Below are 13,846 nucleotides of genomic sequence, written 5' to 3'. Positions count from 1 at the left end.
ACACCGCCCCGGGGAGGGGGACACGGACACAGACAAAACTGCCCCGCTCTTCCTACAGCTGGATAACAGCACGGGGGGGAGGTTTCTCTCCAGGGAGAAGGTTCCGAGTTCACACACAAAATCCTGCCTTTGAGCCGCCCTCCCCGGCACCCTCCTCGTCCCCCGGCGTGGGCAGAGCCTCCTGCCCGAGGGTCCCTTCTTTTTTTTTGCCACCCACAGACCTCAAAGCAGTAACTCATGCCCTGGGTCTTACGTCAGGGTCCCCCGTGGGTTTGGGGTTTTGCTGCCGGGGGGTGGCCCGGGAGCAGCGAGCAGCAGGTTCTGCAGCAGGGTGGGGATGGGTCAGCAGCACGGAGCGGGGCCAGGGCGGTGACCCCCGGCCCGGGGGGGGGGGGGTGAGCTTGGGGGGTTCTCAGGCCCAGGGCTGGCAGGGGAAGGGCCCTGGCCAGGCTGGCCCCGGCTGGGTGAGTCACCTTGGGCAGGGCCTGTCACTCTGGGGGGTGGGAGTGCTGGGGGGTAACGCAGGAGCTGGGCTGTGGCAGAGGCACTGCAGCCCCCATCTGTTGACAAGTGTCACTCCAGTCCCTTCCAGGGAACAAACATTTTGTGGCTCATTCCCTCCAGGGCTGCTCGGGGTCACCCTTCCTAGAGGGAAATGGATACCTGGAGAGATTCTGTGCCTTGTTTCCCTTGGGGAATGGGTAGGAGGCTGTCCCACCCCGCTCAGCTCAACCCCAAAGCATTTGTACTCTGGAGTGTGCAAAGTGCCTCACACAGGGTCCCCTCTCTGCCTCCACCACGGCAGAGTCCCGAGAGCTCCCACGTAACCTCCAGGCTGGGACATTTTGTCTCAGGGGACACAGCTCCCAGCCTGCGTAAGCGAGAAGCAGCTGTGCTGTGACACCTTGGATGGAGCCAGCGCTGTGTAAGCTGAGCTGAGTCCGCTCTGGGGCTCCGTGCCACCGAGGGGGACAGCTGCCACCAGGCACGGGCAGGACAGAGGGGACACCTGCACTGGGCACGGGCAGGACAGCAGCCGGGGACAGAGCAGGGCTCTGCTTCTCTGCCTCCAGAGTGAAGGTTTTGCCTCCTCTCTTTGAGCTGAGATTCCCAGGGAGGGCCAGGGCAGGACTCCCCAGCACCCCGAGCAGCCCCATGGTGTCCCACTCCCATGTGGTGGCACCGCTCCTGCCTGGCCCCGTGAGCCCAGACCGGACATTCCTGTGCCTCAGCTTCCCCTGACACCCCGGGAGGATGATGAGGGTGCAGGAGGCCTGACTCAGCCGTGCCGGCCCCAGGGCTTTGCCAGGCATCAGGAAAGCTCAGCACAATGACGGGTAGGGAGGGGCCAGGCAGCCCAGGAAGCGCTGGGAGGAACCCGGGTTTTCTCACACCCCCTCAGCTCCTCTGGCTCCTGGCACGCTCCGCTCTCCCGCCGCCCTGGGGTCCGCTCGGATGTGACATGGGGACTTGGAAGCACAGGCAAGCCTGGCAGATGTGACATTCCTCCATGGTAAGGCCTCTCTTCCCAAGGAACGGGATAGCTCCCGTGGCTGGGGCCGGTGCCACTCCTGACCCTGCATCCCTCCATCGGCTGCTCCGCATCCCCAGGGCAGGTGCTGCCCTGTGGAGCCCTGTCCTGCTGCCAGGAGCACCTGCTGCCCTCCTGTTCCCAAACCGGTGCTCTCCTGGTGCTGCTGATGCCAGGAGAGAGTGTGGGCACCTGGCAGAGGACGATGGCATGGGGCTGTCCTGGCATTGTCCCAAGCCAAGATCATCTCTGCTGGCGAGGAGGATGGGGAGCAGGAGCAGTCCCTGTGCCAGGCTGCTCCGTGCCCCAGCAGGGCAGGCAGCCAGGCATGTGCTCTCTGGGAGCCCAGGGGCTCCGTCACTCCCATCCTGGCACTCGAGTGCCAGTCTCTTGGCTGGGGTCCCACTCCCTGTGAGCGAAATTCCCCACTGTCCATGTCAAATCCTGACTGGCAGAGCCCCGCTCCTGGTGAGGGCGGCCGCAGCCAGGCTGGGAAGAGCCGGGTGTTTTGTGGCGCCCTTGCCCGGGAGCAAATTATTCACCCTTCAGCCTCCGTCCCCAAACAGGTCTGTGCGCTCCACCTCGCTGCTGCTTGTAAATATTTCCCTCTCCGCGGTGGGATGGCCGTTCCCTGGGCAGTAACAGCGCCCGGGATGCAGCCGGCTGCCTTCAAAGCCAGGCTGCCCGCCAGGAGCCCACGGGGGCTGGCTGCTGTCTCTCACCGCCCCCTCCTAGAAGCATTCCCGGGGCGTTTCCACGCTGAGCCTGCGGGGCTCTGAGCAGGAGGCTGTGTCCCCGCTGGGCCAGGCAGGCAGTGACCCGCGGTGGCTCCTCGTGCCGCGATCAGCGCCCGTCCCCAAGCCCGGGTGCACCCTCGATGCTGCAAGGGACGGGCCAGGCACAGGCTCCAGCACCTCCCGGCTTGGAGCGGGGCCAGAGCCCGCCCCGGCTGGGCTGGGAAAAGCCTTTGAATCAGGGTCATCTCCCGGGTGACTGGAGACTCTCGGAGCCACATGAGCCACTGTCCTGCCAGGGAAGGGACACCAGTCACCCCGGGAGCTGAGCACCAGCAGCGCCGGGGCAGAGGAGCTCGGCTGGGTCCTGCCTGCCTGCCCCAGTGCCACCCACAGCCCCAGCACAGGTAGGGATCCAGCCATCAGCTGCCAGCATGGGCACTGAGGGCAAACTCTCCGCAGCTCCTGACAGCCCGTGTTTGGGGACTGCTGGCTGCCACGCTGCCCTGTCCCTGCTCCGGGTTGGCTCTGTGTGTGCTCTGGGGGCCTCTGTCCCTGTCTCTGTGTGCTCCTCTCCTGCCCTGTGCGGGAGCCACCAGCTCTCTGTGGGGACCGAGTGCTGGCTCTGCCTGGCTGGCAGGGGCACGGCTGCCACCTCACCAGGAGGACTCCGGGCTTGAGTTACTGATGGGGGCACACGGGGCACAGCCATGGCAGGGAGACAGGAAAGCTGCTCAGATGCTGACCTTGCCTCAGTTTCCCTCTCACTGAAGTGCCAGCACTCCCTGTGAGTAACCAGGGGAAGGTGCTGGGCTGGCTGGATCGGCCCATCCCACCTGCCTGTCTCAGCCAGAGCTGGGCCTGAGCATCATCCTGTGACCAGGCACTGCCTCCCACCTGGAGGAGGCACTGGGGATAGATCTCCAGCCCCAAGAGTGGGACAGCCACAGGACGGTGTGGCAGGGATGCCAGGGCTGGGGCAGAGGTGACTGCTGCCTCCTTTGTGTCTCTAGGGATGCTGGATGCCTGTGGCTGTGCCCTGGGGCTCCCTTCTGTGGTATGAGGTGCCCGGGGGCATGGGGGTGGCACTGCCAGCTGGGTCCTGCTGTCCCAGGCTCTCCAGGAAGGCTGGAAGGTGGCAGGAGCCATGGCCACACTGTCACCAACAGCCCCTGGATGGCCTCTGTCTCCCAGGATCTCCAGGGGAGGCAGGAGCTGCTGGGTGGGAGCTGGTGGGTGCCCTGTTGTGCTGACCAGGACCTGTGGAACTGATCCCTGGGCTCTTCCTTGCAGCCGATGCCTCCGGGACAGCCTGCTGAGCCCCAGCCTGCTGAGCCCCAGCCTGCAGCATGTCCCAGCTCTCCTCCACCCTGAAGCGATACGTGGACTCCTCCCGCTACGCCGAGAGCACCTACAGCAAAGTGCCCAGCGGCTACAGCTCCTACAGCTCCTATGGATCCTCCCTGTCCACCGCCTACGCAGACAGCGACAAAATCGGCTTCAAAGCCAGCTACCTGCCCTCCCCCCGCTACCACCACGCTGGGGGGCTGTCCCCCACCGGTGGCTATGACAGCGGCCGGCTGTACCCCGACCCCAGCATCCGCCTGAGCCCCTCGTACATCCGCACGCAGCCGCGGCCGCCCGGTGCCGGGCTCAGCGCGGGTGCCTGCTACACCTTCACCGGCGCCCCCGGCAGCCCCACGGGCTACCCGCCCTCCGCAGCGCCCCTCAGCCGCCACAAATCCATCAGCCACTCGGACCTGGCGCGGGAGTTCTCGGGGCTGCACACCTCAGACAGCGCCTACCTGCCCGCGGCCGGCGCGCTCAGCACCCGCGGCCGGCCGGAGCTCGGCAACCTGCAGGGCCTCTACCAGGCTGCCACTCACTCCGACTATGTCCGTGGCTACCTGGAGAGCTACGGGAGGAAAAGCCACCCCGGCAGCCTCTCCACCGGCCACCTCAGCCCCTCTCAGGCCACCCTGCCACCGTCGGGCACCCGCTGTGCCAGCCAGCCCTGCGAGAGGAGCGATGAGCGCTGCGACGTGTCCGCCCAGGACCCCACGGTACGCGGGGCTGCCCGGGGGTGGGGGACAGAGCTGTGCTTGGGGGGGATGTGGGCTGTGCCTGTGGTGAGCTGAGGAGCCCGAGGCCCCCGCACTCTGCCTGGGAGCCTGGCTGTGCTGCTCCGTGCCTCAGTTTCTGTGTGTGACCCTCTGAGATGCCCTTGCTGGCGCAGCAGTCCCGGCTGGAGCTGCTGAGGCAGCCGTGTGCGGGCGGGCGGGTGTCCTCTGAGGGGCTGTGCTCGCAGGGCATGCTCCCCAAGGAGGCAGGATCAGCCTGTGCCCAGGATTGTGCCTGCTGCATGTGACAGCAGGTGATGGCTCCGGCCCCATGTGGGGCTGACGAGGATTTCCTGCTGCCTCATCCCAGATAGGGAAGGTGACACGAGCAGGCTGGGCACTCATCCTGCTGGGACAGCTGGTTTGGCTGGTGCTGGCTCTGCCACAGTGACTCGGTGCCCAGCGATGCCAGTTCCCTGGCACCATCCACTGCTGCCAGTTTGGGGCCCTGTGCCCCAGCCTGTGTGGCAGCAGGTGGTTCCCCATGGGCAGCACCACACATGGTGGCAGGTGCTTGCTGCCCCACGTCCCCGTCGGTGCTGCAGCGTCCCCAGAGCCCCAGCCCGGGCCGGGAGCAGGCAGCGCACACGCAGCCCGTGCAGGGGAGCAGCCTGGTAATTTTCCACTCAGGTTTCCTTCCAAGATCTGGCCAGGCTCTGCCTGCATTGTCTCCCGCTGTCTTTCCAGTCACCCTTCATTCCCCCATGGTCTGACCTGCCCTTTGCTTCCCTGCGTCTCTGTCCCACTGCCATCCGCCAAACCACGAGGAGAAGTCCTGTCCTGCTCGCAGGGAAGCAGAAAAGAATTCCCCAGCAATTTTTCCCTTTGAAGCCTGTGCCCCCACACCCCTCCCTGTGCCCCTTGCCCAGTGCCTTCCCCCACAGAACCACCTTCAGCAGTGCCCTGCCGTGGTGTGGGACCCTCTGTGCCCACCTGCCTCATGCCTGGCCCCCAGTCCTGGGGTGAGGGAGCAGGCTGGGGAGTCAGGGGAGTGGAGGATCAGTGCTGTGGAAGGGAATTCCTGCCTCCCCCTCCCACACCAGGCCCTGCTGGGGGGCACCAAGGGGGGATCCAGCGGCTGCTGCAGCCACTGGCTCTCGCTAAAGCCGACACTGCCACTGCAGGGTCCTCACCCGGTGTGCCCACACACTGCTGTGTGGGGTGCCAGCCTGCTCCCATGGGGTGCCTGTGGGGCAGCAGGGACTGTGCCAGTCCCAGCCCACAATCTGCACGTGAACACAGCCCGGGCTGATGGGTGGCAAAGGTGGCAAAGGGCACTGGGACAGACACCCATGCCGGGGCAGGCCAGGTCAGTGACACTGGCTTAGGTTTCCTTGGTGCTTTGATGGGAACACCCGCTATTTTCCACTGCTGTGGTTTATTCCCTCCCTTTCCCAAGCCGGGAAGCAAATGTCCCGATCGTAAACCAGACTTGGGTGCCTGCGGCCGTGCCAGGTGCCGGAAACAAGCGCAGGCTGCAGCCCCGGAGCTGCCATCGGTTCTGCCCCATTGCCCAGCCCCGAGGGCAGTGTCAGCAGCGCCCGCTCCTGACGCAGCCAGGCGACAGCGGGGCTGGCCCCACGCCTCCTCCCATCCCTTTTTCCATCGCCGCCTCCCGCCTCTGTGCCACAGAAACCGCCATCCTGAGGGGTTTGCAGCCAGGAGTGAGGGTGTCTCCGTGTGTCAGTACCGTCACCATCACTTCGTGCCTCAGTTTACCACCCCGTGGGCAAAGGGAGGTGTGTGAAGGTGCGGTGTCAGCGGGGGGCTGTGCCTGCGGAGCTGCAGGGCTGTGCTGGCTCCTGGGAAGGGCAGTCTGGTGAGGGGCAGGACTGGAGCTGTGCCGGCCCATTAACCACCCCGGGTGTACATAGGGTCAGAAGGCCAGGGCCACCCACAAACCCGCCGGCAGCTCTCCGCAGTTCCATCCTGAGCAGCTGACGTCCCTGGCCCGCAGCCAGTGCTGGCTGGCCCTGCCTGCCGCCGCCGTGCCAACCGGGCCTGTGGCAACCTCTGCCCATGGCAGAAGGTCAGCACTGCAGAGGTGGCAGCTGAGGGCAGGGACCTGCTCTGGGTGATGCCATCCCACCGGGTGTCCCCTTCTCTCTCCCGCTCCAGCCTCGCCCTCGGAGCCTGCGCGCTGCTCTCTGGCTGGAGGGGAATTCGCTCCTTGGCCCGGGGCGCTCGGTGTCACCGGGGCATGGGGTTCAACACGGGATGTGGCTGAACCGCCCTCTTGCCATGGAACCGGCTGGGCCAGCACGGTGCATCCCCACGGGGAGAGCTGCCCCGGCTCCCTGCACAGCGCTCGGGGCTGGCAGTGCCCATCCTGCCCCCGCGGTACCACCCACGCTGCCGGGAAGGGTGGCAGGAGCCCTGGATTTTGGGGAGCTGTGCCGCAGCCTGGTGCCATGGCAGGGCACCCAGGCAGGCTGCAGGAGGGCAGTGGGGTGTGTGTGCACACCGTGTCCCCGTGTGTGTACGCCGTACACAGCGCGGGGTGTGTACATGTACACACGTGTGAGCACGCGCAGGCCCCGCTTACGACAGCCCTCCTGTTGTGATGCAAAAGAGCCCTGCAGATGAATAACGCTGCAAGATGCCTCCTCAGATATTTTTGCTGGTGCCAAAAATAGTCTCCCTCCCTTCCTCCCTCCCCTCCCTCCGTCCCCAGCCAGCCCCTCCGCTGGCTGTGCCGAGCTCCACTTGACAGGGAGGCTGCATCTGCAGCCACCAGGATTCAGCAGCCTTTGCCTCTGGATGGGGATGTTTTGGGGGCTCCAGAGGAGGAAAGGAGGCTCTGCTTAGAGCCCTCTTAGTGAGGTTGGAGGCTGTGGCTGTGTCAGAGCAGCCCAACCGCTCTGCCTGCCCTGGCTGCCCATGGAAATTTCCCTGAGCAGGCAGAGAAACACCTGGGCACGCACGGCAGGCGCAGGGCTCCGGCGCTCGTCCTGCCGCGGTCAGAGGGGTGAAGCAGCGGGAGACGCAGGACTAGGACGCAGGACACCCGGGCTCCCTGCCAGTCTCTGCATCTGCCCTTGCTGCAGGAGAAGAGCTGGAGCCCTGCCCGTGCCATGCCTCAGTTTACCGAGGGAAGACACCAGGCGGGGTCTTTGCTCCACGTAGGAATTGCTGGGAGTTTTTTCCCCAGCGAAAGGCACTGAAATACCCTCTGAGCTCAGCGCTAATGCATCCCCCAAAGAGGGGGGGTTCCCCCAAAATGTCACTGCCTGGGAACCTGGCATTGGCTCTGCAGGAAAGACACATGGCCGGGAGCCCCACAACCCTGTCCGGCAGCCCGCAGCCCCTCTCTGGATACAGGCACCCCCTGCACCCGCATGCTGTGGGACTGCCCCACTTTTACCAAGGCAATTTCGGCGAGTAACCCCCAGCTGGGGAGCCCCGCTCCCTGCCTAGTGCCTGCCCGGAGCACAACGTGCCCGGGGCCGGACAGCCAGGGCCACCAGCCCTGGGCACGCCGAGCTGCGAGCACGGGGGGAGCACTGGGGGGGGGCAGGCGCTCCTCCGGCTGCCGCCTCTCCCCAGTTCCCCGTTGCCCCCGCGGTGCGCGCACCGTGCCGGGGTACGGGAGCGCGGGGTGAGAGGTGCCGAGGGGGCACCGCAGCCCCCCGCAGCCCGCGGAGCCCGGGGCGTGTTCCGGAGCGTGTCCGCGGGGCAGAGCCGCCCCTCGCGGGCCCCCCTGGCTCCCGGCGCGCTGTACCACGCGGTGCGCGGGGGCTGGCCGTCACCGAGCCGTCACCGAGCCGTCACCGAGCCCGGCTGCCGCCTCTCCACCCATTTGATGTCAGAGCCGCTCAGGTGCCGTCAGCCCCGCAGCCGGCACCGGCTCCGGCCCCGCACGCCCAGCACGGGGGGCTCCGCGCCTGACCCCGCGCCCCCGGCTGCAGCCGGCCCCGGGCGAGGGCAGCCCGGCCGGTGTCCCCTGGCACCCCGCTGCCCGCGGTTGCTCCCCGCCGTCCTGCGGTGCCCGCCGGGGCCACCATGAGGGACTCCTACACGGTGACGCTGCCCGAGGAGCCCCCCGCGCTCCCCGACCTTCACAAGGACCTGCGGCCCCGCACCTCCATGCCAGGGTCCCTGCTGGTCTCCACCTTCGTCGGGCTCGTCCTCAACAAGACCAAGGTACGAGATGCCCGCAGCCCCCATCCCCTGGCTTGGGGGCAGAGAAGGGGGCAGCCCCTGCCCGCCCTGGGGAGCGTGGAGTGCCGTGTGCCATCCCCCGTGCCCGAGGATGGGGTGCCTGGGGGTGGGTGCCCTCCCAGCGGCCCGTGGGGACGGCGTGTCCCGGTGTCCCACAGGGTGGCAGGGAGCAGGTGAACTGCACGTGTCAGGACACCTGGGTTCCTCTCCCAGCCCTGCCCTTGCGGTGACCTTGGCCAGGTCCCCGTGTCCCACCACAAGGAAGGGTCTGCTGGCCACGCTGAGCCCCTTGGCAGTGCCATCGGAGCGAACTTGGCTGTCCCCAGAGCCACAGTGCCGGGACAGATCTCTCCTGCAGGGATGGCAGAGCAAGGGGCAAGGAGGGCAAGGTCTGAGCACTTATGTAAGTCTGGCTGCTCTGGTTCTCCCTCTGCCCCAACAGGCTCCTGGCATGTGGACCTGGATGGGGCAGGACGGTCAGGATCTTGTCCCTTGTCCCCATCAGCTGTCCCTTGTCCCCGTCCTGCGGTGCAGCCTCGGGGAGTCCCCAGCCGCGCCGCGTGAGCCAGCTCTCCTTCACCGCCTCTGAGCATGTCGTGTCCTAGATAAAGCCCTGAACGGGAGAGGGGGATTAGCTGGAGTTGAGTCACCCAGGGGAGGGAAATCCAGAGGGGGAAATAACACCTCGGTGCACACAGGGCTTGTGCCAGGCTCGGGGAGCAGCTGACACCCCGTCCTCAGCCCCAGCCCTCCCCTGGGGTTGTTCCAGGCTCTGGGAGGACAGCCTGGCACCTGGCTGTGGGGGAATGCAGGATCTGTGGGGAGGTTTGCACCCACATGGGCAGGACTGGCCGGTCCCTGCTGGCACACGGCGGGAGCTGCTCAACCAGGGCAACTGGACAAGCACGTCCTGGTGGGGATGGCTGGGGCACACTGGGGCAGCTCCCGGGGGTTGCTGCTCCCCCCTGGCACCGTGACCTTCCCTGGGGTAGTGGTGGGGACACGAGCAGGGCCTTGGGGTTCAGATCCTCCAAGGGATGGATGTAGGCTGCTGGGACACAGGCCCACGTCTCCTGCCGCCATCTGCTCAGGGACCAGAGCCAGGCCAGCTCCTCCAGCCGTGGCATGGCACTGACCTGTCACATCCTGCTGGCCCCCTGTGTCCAACCGAGCCTGCCCCCAGCCCAAGAAGGCACCTGGCACGTTTGGACAGTGACCCCCCGGCACTGACAGCCATGGGCAGCCATACCTGGGGACACCCCTGCGCTCTGAGCACTGCGGGGGCACCCGATGGCACAGAGGGCAGCCGGTCAGTCCGGCAGAGCCACGTGTGCCCACGCAGGGCGGCCGGGTCCCCGCTGGTGCCCGTCCCTGCCGCGGTGGGTGATGCCTGCGCCGTCGCTAAGGAGCACGTGTAACTGGATCTGGGTTATTTTGGGCTGCTGTCAGGGCTGGGTGCTCAGCACCTCCCACACACACACCAGCTGCTGCTATTTCGGAGCTGCTGGGCCCCCTCCCCTCCTCTCGCCTCCTCTCCTCCTCCTCAAGCCTCAGGTGGGCAGCTGGGGCGTTTGCCTAAGGATCCTTAAATCCTGGGCATCTGAGGGAGCACCATCAGCAGTCTGTCCCTGCAGGCCCTGCCAGACCCTCACCCTGCTCGGGGGAGGCTCATCCTGCTGCTCCCCTATGCAGGGCTGGGAGCAGGACCCCTGGGCTCCCACCAGTGCCCCCCACCAGCATCCTGTCCTGCATGCTGGGAGAGGGGTGGTGGCACCCCCAAACCCCTAGGTGCTCTCGGTCTCTCCAGCAAAGAGGGATGATGGTTCCCTGCCTCCAGCTGCCCATGCCCATCTTTGCTTTTCCCGGCTGAGGGAGCACCCGGAGCACCTGGAATTGCCACCCCATGGCACAGGTGCAGCACAGCCAGGGCAGCGAGCGGCCGGGGAGGCACCACTGGGCACACAGCCCTGTTCCCCGGGCTGGCTGTCACAGGGCTGGGCTTGCACTTTCCCAGGTGGACTTTATCCTGCAAGACAGCTGTGCCAAAGTCTGGGCTGCCCTTGTGCAGGGTGTCCTGGAGGGGATGGACACCTGGCGTGAAGCAGGCGGGCAGTGACAGGGCACGGTGCTCCTCCTGCAGCATGGGGCAGGCACAGGGCACTGCCATGCCTCAGTGTCCCCAGGGGAGGCAGCCTGGGCTGCCGGCCTGACCTGCAATCCAGGGCATGGGGCAAAAGCATTGCCAGGCAGGGAGAACTTTGAGCCCTGTGCGTAGTCCTGGGCCAGCGGGACGGGGCAGGCCGGCCATGGTTTGTCACCAGGCCCTTGGCCCGGAGAGCTGCTCGGTGCTGGCTCTGCCCATGATGTCACAGCGGGATGGGGCCTCTCCTCGCACCTGAGGGTCTGCGCCATGGGCAGCTCTGTGGCACCATGGCCTCGCTGGGCTGCCCACAGGCATGGCCAGCCCGCCACCCTCCCAGCACTGCTCCCTCTCTCTGCAGAGCTCCAAGGCCGTGCAGGGGCTGACCGGCCTGCGGAACCTCGGCAACACGGTGAGTGTGACCCCAGGCCTGTGGCTCGCGCCGGGCACATCGGTGGGGCAGGGGGAGCCCTGTCCCTTCACCTCGCCCCCAGCACCCCACCCTCCCCCTGGCAGCTCCCCGTGCCCCTCTCCCCACGGGGGCTGCCTGAGGAAGAGCTTCCCCCGCTTCATCCCCGTCCTGCGCCCGCCCGGCCCAGGTGTCCCCCTGCCGCGGCCTGCCTCCCTCTGCTTCCCGTTGCCATGGTTTTCTCTTCTGCCTCCCCCAGTGCTTCATGAACTCCATCCTGCAGTGCCTGAGCAACACCAAGGAGCTGCGGGATTACTGCCTGCAGAACCAGTACCTGCGGGACCTCAACAACAACAGCCGCATGCGCACGGCGCTCATGTCAGGTAACTCGTGGCCGGCGCTCGTGTCAGGTAACTGCAGGGGCTTCCCTGCAGCAATTCCTGCAGCAATTCCTGCAGCACATCCCTGTGACACCCCACACCCTGCGGGACCCCCACCCAGAGCTCGATGCTCCTCCTTGGGCTGCCCAGCCAGTGGAGGATCAGGCCCTGAGACCCCAGAGTGTGGCCCTGAGCTGTCCCCACGGGGGCATGGCCGTGCCACCTCCGCTGCTGACCTGCCTCTCTGCCTGCAGAGTTTGCAAAGCTGATTCAGCTGCTCTGGACCTCGTCCCCCAACGAGAGTGTGAGCCCCTCCGAGTTCAAGACGCAGATCCAGAGATACGCCCCACGCTTCGTCGGCTACAAGTGAGGGAGGGGGGTGGCTGCAGGCTGGTGGGGGGAGCTGAGCCCCCTGCAGCCTCTCACCGGCCATGCCCCGTGTCTTGCAGCCAGCAGGATGCTCAGGAGTTCCTGCGGTTCCTGCTGGACGGGCTGCACAGCGAGGTGAACCGTGTGCTGGTGCGGCCCCGGGCCAGCACCGACACCCTGGATCACCTCCCGTAAGTGCTGGCACCGCACAAGCCCCAGAAGAGTTGGCTGCCCGCAAGGCCAGCCCAGGGACAGTGACCTCACGGGTCCCTCTGAGCTGGGTGGCGGGGCTGGTGTCCCCCAGGCCATGCTCAGTGCCCTGCTGTGTCCCCATCCTTGCAGTGACGACGAGAAGAGCCGGCAGATGTGGAGGAGGTACCAGGAGAGGGAGGACAGCCGCATCAGCGGTGAGCAGGGCTGGGGGAAGGGAGGACAGGGCTGGGCTGGGCTGGGCTGGGAGCGAGGGGGGAACCAGGGCTCTCACCCTGCTCTGTCCCACCCCACCAGACCTCTTCGTTGGGCAGCTGAAGAGCTCTCTGACCTGCAGCGAGTGTGGCTACTGCTCCACAGCCTTCGACCCCTTCTGGGACCTGTCCCTGCCCATCCCCAAGGTGAGGGAGCCTCAACAATCCCCGTCCCACACCGCCTGTCCCACACCCCCTGTCCCTAACCAGCACTGTACTCCCACAGAAAGGCTACGGGGAGGTGACGCTCATGGATTGCCTCCGGCTCTTCACCAAAGAGGACGTGCTGGATGGGGACGAGAAACCGGTACGGGGCAGGGGGGCTCCCTGGGGCAGGGGGGCTCCCTGGGGCAGGGGGGCTCCCTGGGGCAGGCTGGGCCCCTTCCCCTCTGTGCTTGTGCTGCCAGGACTGTGGGCAGTGCCCTCACCCTCCTGCTTGTGCTGTTTTCTCCCACAGACGTGTTGTCGCTGCAAAGCCAGGACAAGGTGCACAAAAAAATTCAGCATCCAGAAGTTCCCCAAGATCCTGGTGCTTCGTATCCTTGGGGCAGAGGGATGGGGACAGGGGCTGTTGTGGGGGGCAGAGATGGGTTATTGCAGGCTCTCCTTTGTCCCTTTGGCTCCTTGACGTGACCCTCCAGACCTGAAGCGCTTCTCCGAGGCCAGGATACGAAGCAGCAAACTCACCACCTTCGTCAACTTCCCGCTGAAGGACCTGGACCTCCGGGAATTCGCCTCGCAGAGCTGCAGTGAGTCCCAGCCCCTGCCTGCCTCTAATCCCAGCCCTGAGCTCCTGGGGCCTCCTGGGCTCCTGGTGTCCCCAGCGGGTGGGGGGCAGAGGGGTGGGAGGCACGGAATCCAGGCTGCTGGAGCCGCTGGCACGGTGGGGGGCACTGTGCTGGCACTTTGTGGGGCAGCAGGGCTGAGCAGCACCCCTGCTCCCCACAGACCACGCCGTTTACAACCTCTACGCCGTCTCCAACCACTCGGGCACCACCATGGGGGGACACTACACAGCCTACTGCAAGAGCCCTGTGTCCAGCGAGTGGCACAGCTTCAACGACTCCCGGTGAGCCTGGGGTGGGACAAGCGAGCAGGGACCCCCTGCTCAGGGCATCCCGTCCCCGCTGCTCACAGCTCTCCCCTTCCCCTCTCTGCAGCGTCACCCCCATGTCCTCGAGCCACGTGCGCAGCAGCGATGCCTACCTGCTCTTCTACGAGCTGGCCAGCCCGTCCTCCCGCATGTAGCCAGCCCTGCCTCCCTGGGGAAGCCCTGTGCCACCCCTCAGAGCCGGCCCCGCCAGGGTTCGGCGTTCTGCGCCCCCAGAGCAAGGGGGAGGCGAAGAGGAGACACCCCCGAGGTGGCTGCAGAGGGAGGCTGGGACAGCCAGGAGCAGAGCCCGGGCAAGGACACCCAGCTCTGAACTGAGGAGGGACTCGTGACAGGACAGGGCTCAGGCAGCTCAGGCGCCTTCTGATTGCTGGCATTAGGTTTTTACCTCGGGGTTTTAGTTTCTTTTTCTTTTTTTTTTATTTTT

At 66.4% G+C, this 13,846-nt stretch overlaps 1 protein-coding gene across 2 annotated transcripts; it reads left to right on the top strand.

The window, feature by feature from the left end:
- Positions 1 to 1,441: 1,441 nt before the first annotated feature.
- USP2 (ubiquitin specific peptidase 2) lies at positions 1,442 to 13,651 on the top strand. Of its 2 annotated transcripts, XM_053963548.1 has the most exons (13): positions 1,442 to 1,513; positions 3,559 to 4,328; positions 11,048 to 11,098; positions 11,355 to 11,478; positions 11,730 to 11,841; positions 11,925 to 12,035; positions 12,187 to 12,251; positions 12,352 to 12,455; positions 12,535 to 12,615; positions 12,766 to 12,844; positions 12,950 to 13,057; positions 13,257 to 13,377; positions 13,469 to 13,651. In XM_053963548.1, the coding sequence occupies exons 2-13, from the start codon at positions 3,615 to 3,617 to the stop codon at positions 13,554 to 13,556; spliced, it is 1,758 nt and encodes a 585-aa protein (XP_053819523.1). In that variant the 5' UTR covers positions 1,442 to 1,513; positions 3,559 to 3,614; the 3' UTR covers positions 13,557 to 13,651. The 2 variants fall into 2 exon arrangements, with proteins under 2 accessions (XP_053819523.1, XP_053819524.1); XM_053963549.1 differs by lacking the exons at positions 1,442 to 1,513; positions 3,559 to 4,328 and adding an exon at positions 8,268 to 8,528.
- The last annotated feature ends 195 nt before the right edge of the window (positions 13,652 to 13,846 follow it).

This window comes from Vidua chalybeata, chromosome 23, assembly GCF_026979565.1.
Source record: "Vidua chalybeata isolate OUT-0048 chromosome 23, bVidCha1 merged haplotype, whole genome shotgun sequence".
In the NCBI taxonomy this organism is placed as follows: domain Eukaryota; kingdom Metazoa; phylum Chordata; class Aves; order Passeriformes; family Viduidae; genus Vidua; species Vidua chalybeata.
Note: the sequence above shows the minus strand (reverse complement) of the source record. Positions and strands in the feature narration are given on the sequence as shown.

Coding starts and splice junctions, on each gene's coding strand:
- USP2 (XM_053963548.1), top strand. CDS start 3,615: ATGTCCCAGCTCTCCTCCACCCTGAAGCGATACGTGGACTCCTCCCGC. Junction 12,036..12,186: donor GACACCCTGGATCACCTCCC/GTAAGTGCTGGC, acceptor CCATCCTTGCAG/TGACGACGAGAAGAGCCGGC. Junction 12,845..12,949: donor CCCCAAGATCCTGGTGCTTC/GTATCCTTGGGG, acceptor GTGACCCTCCAG/ACCTGAAGCGCTTCTCCGAG.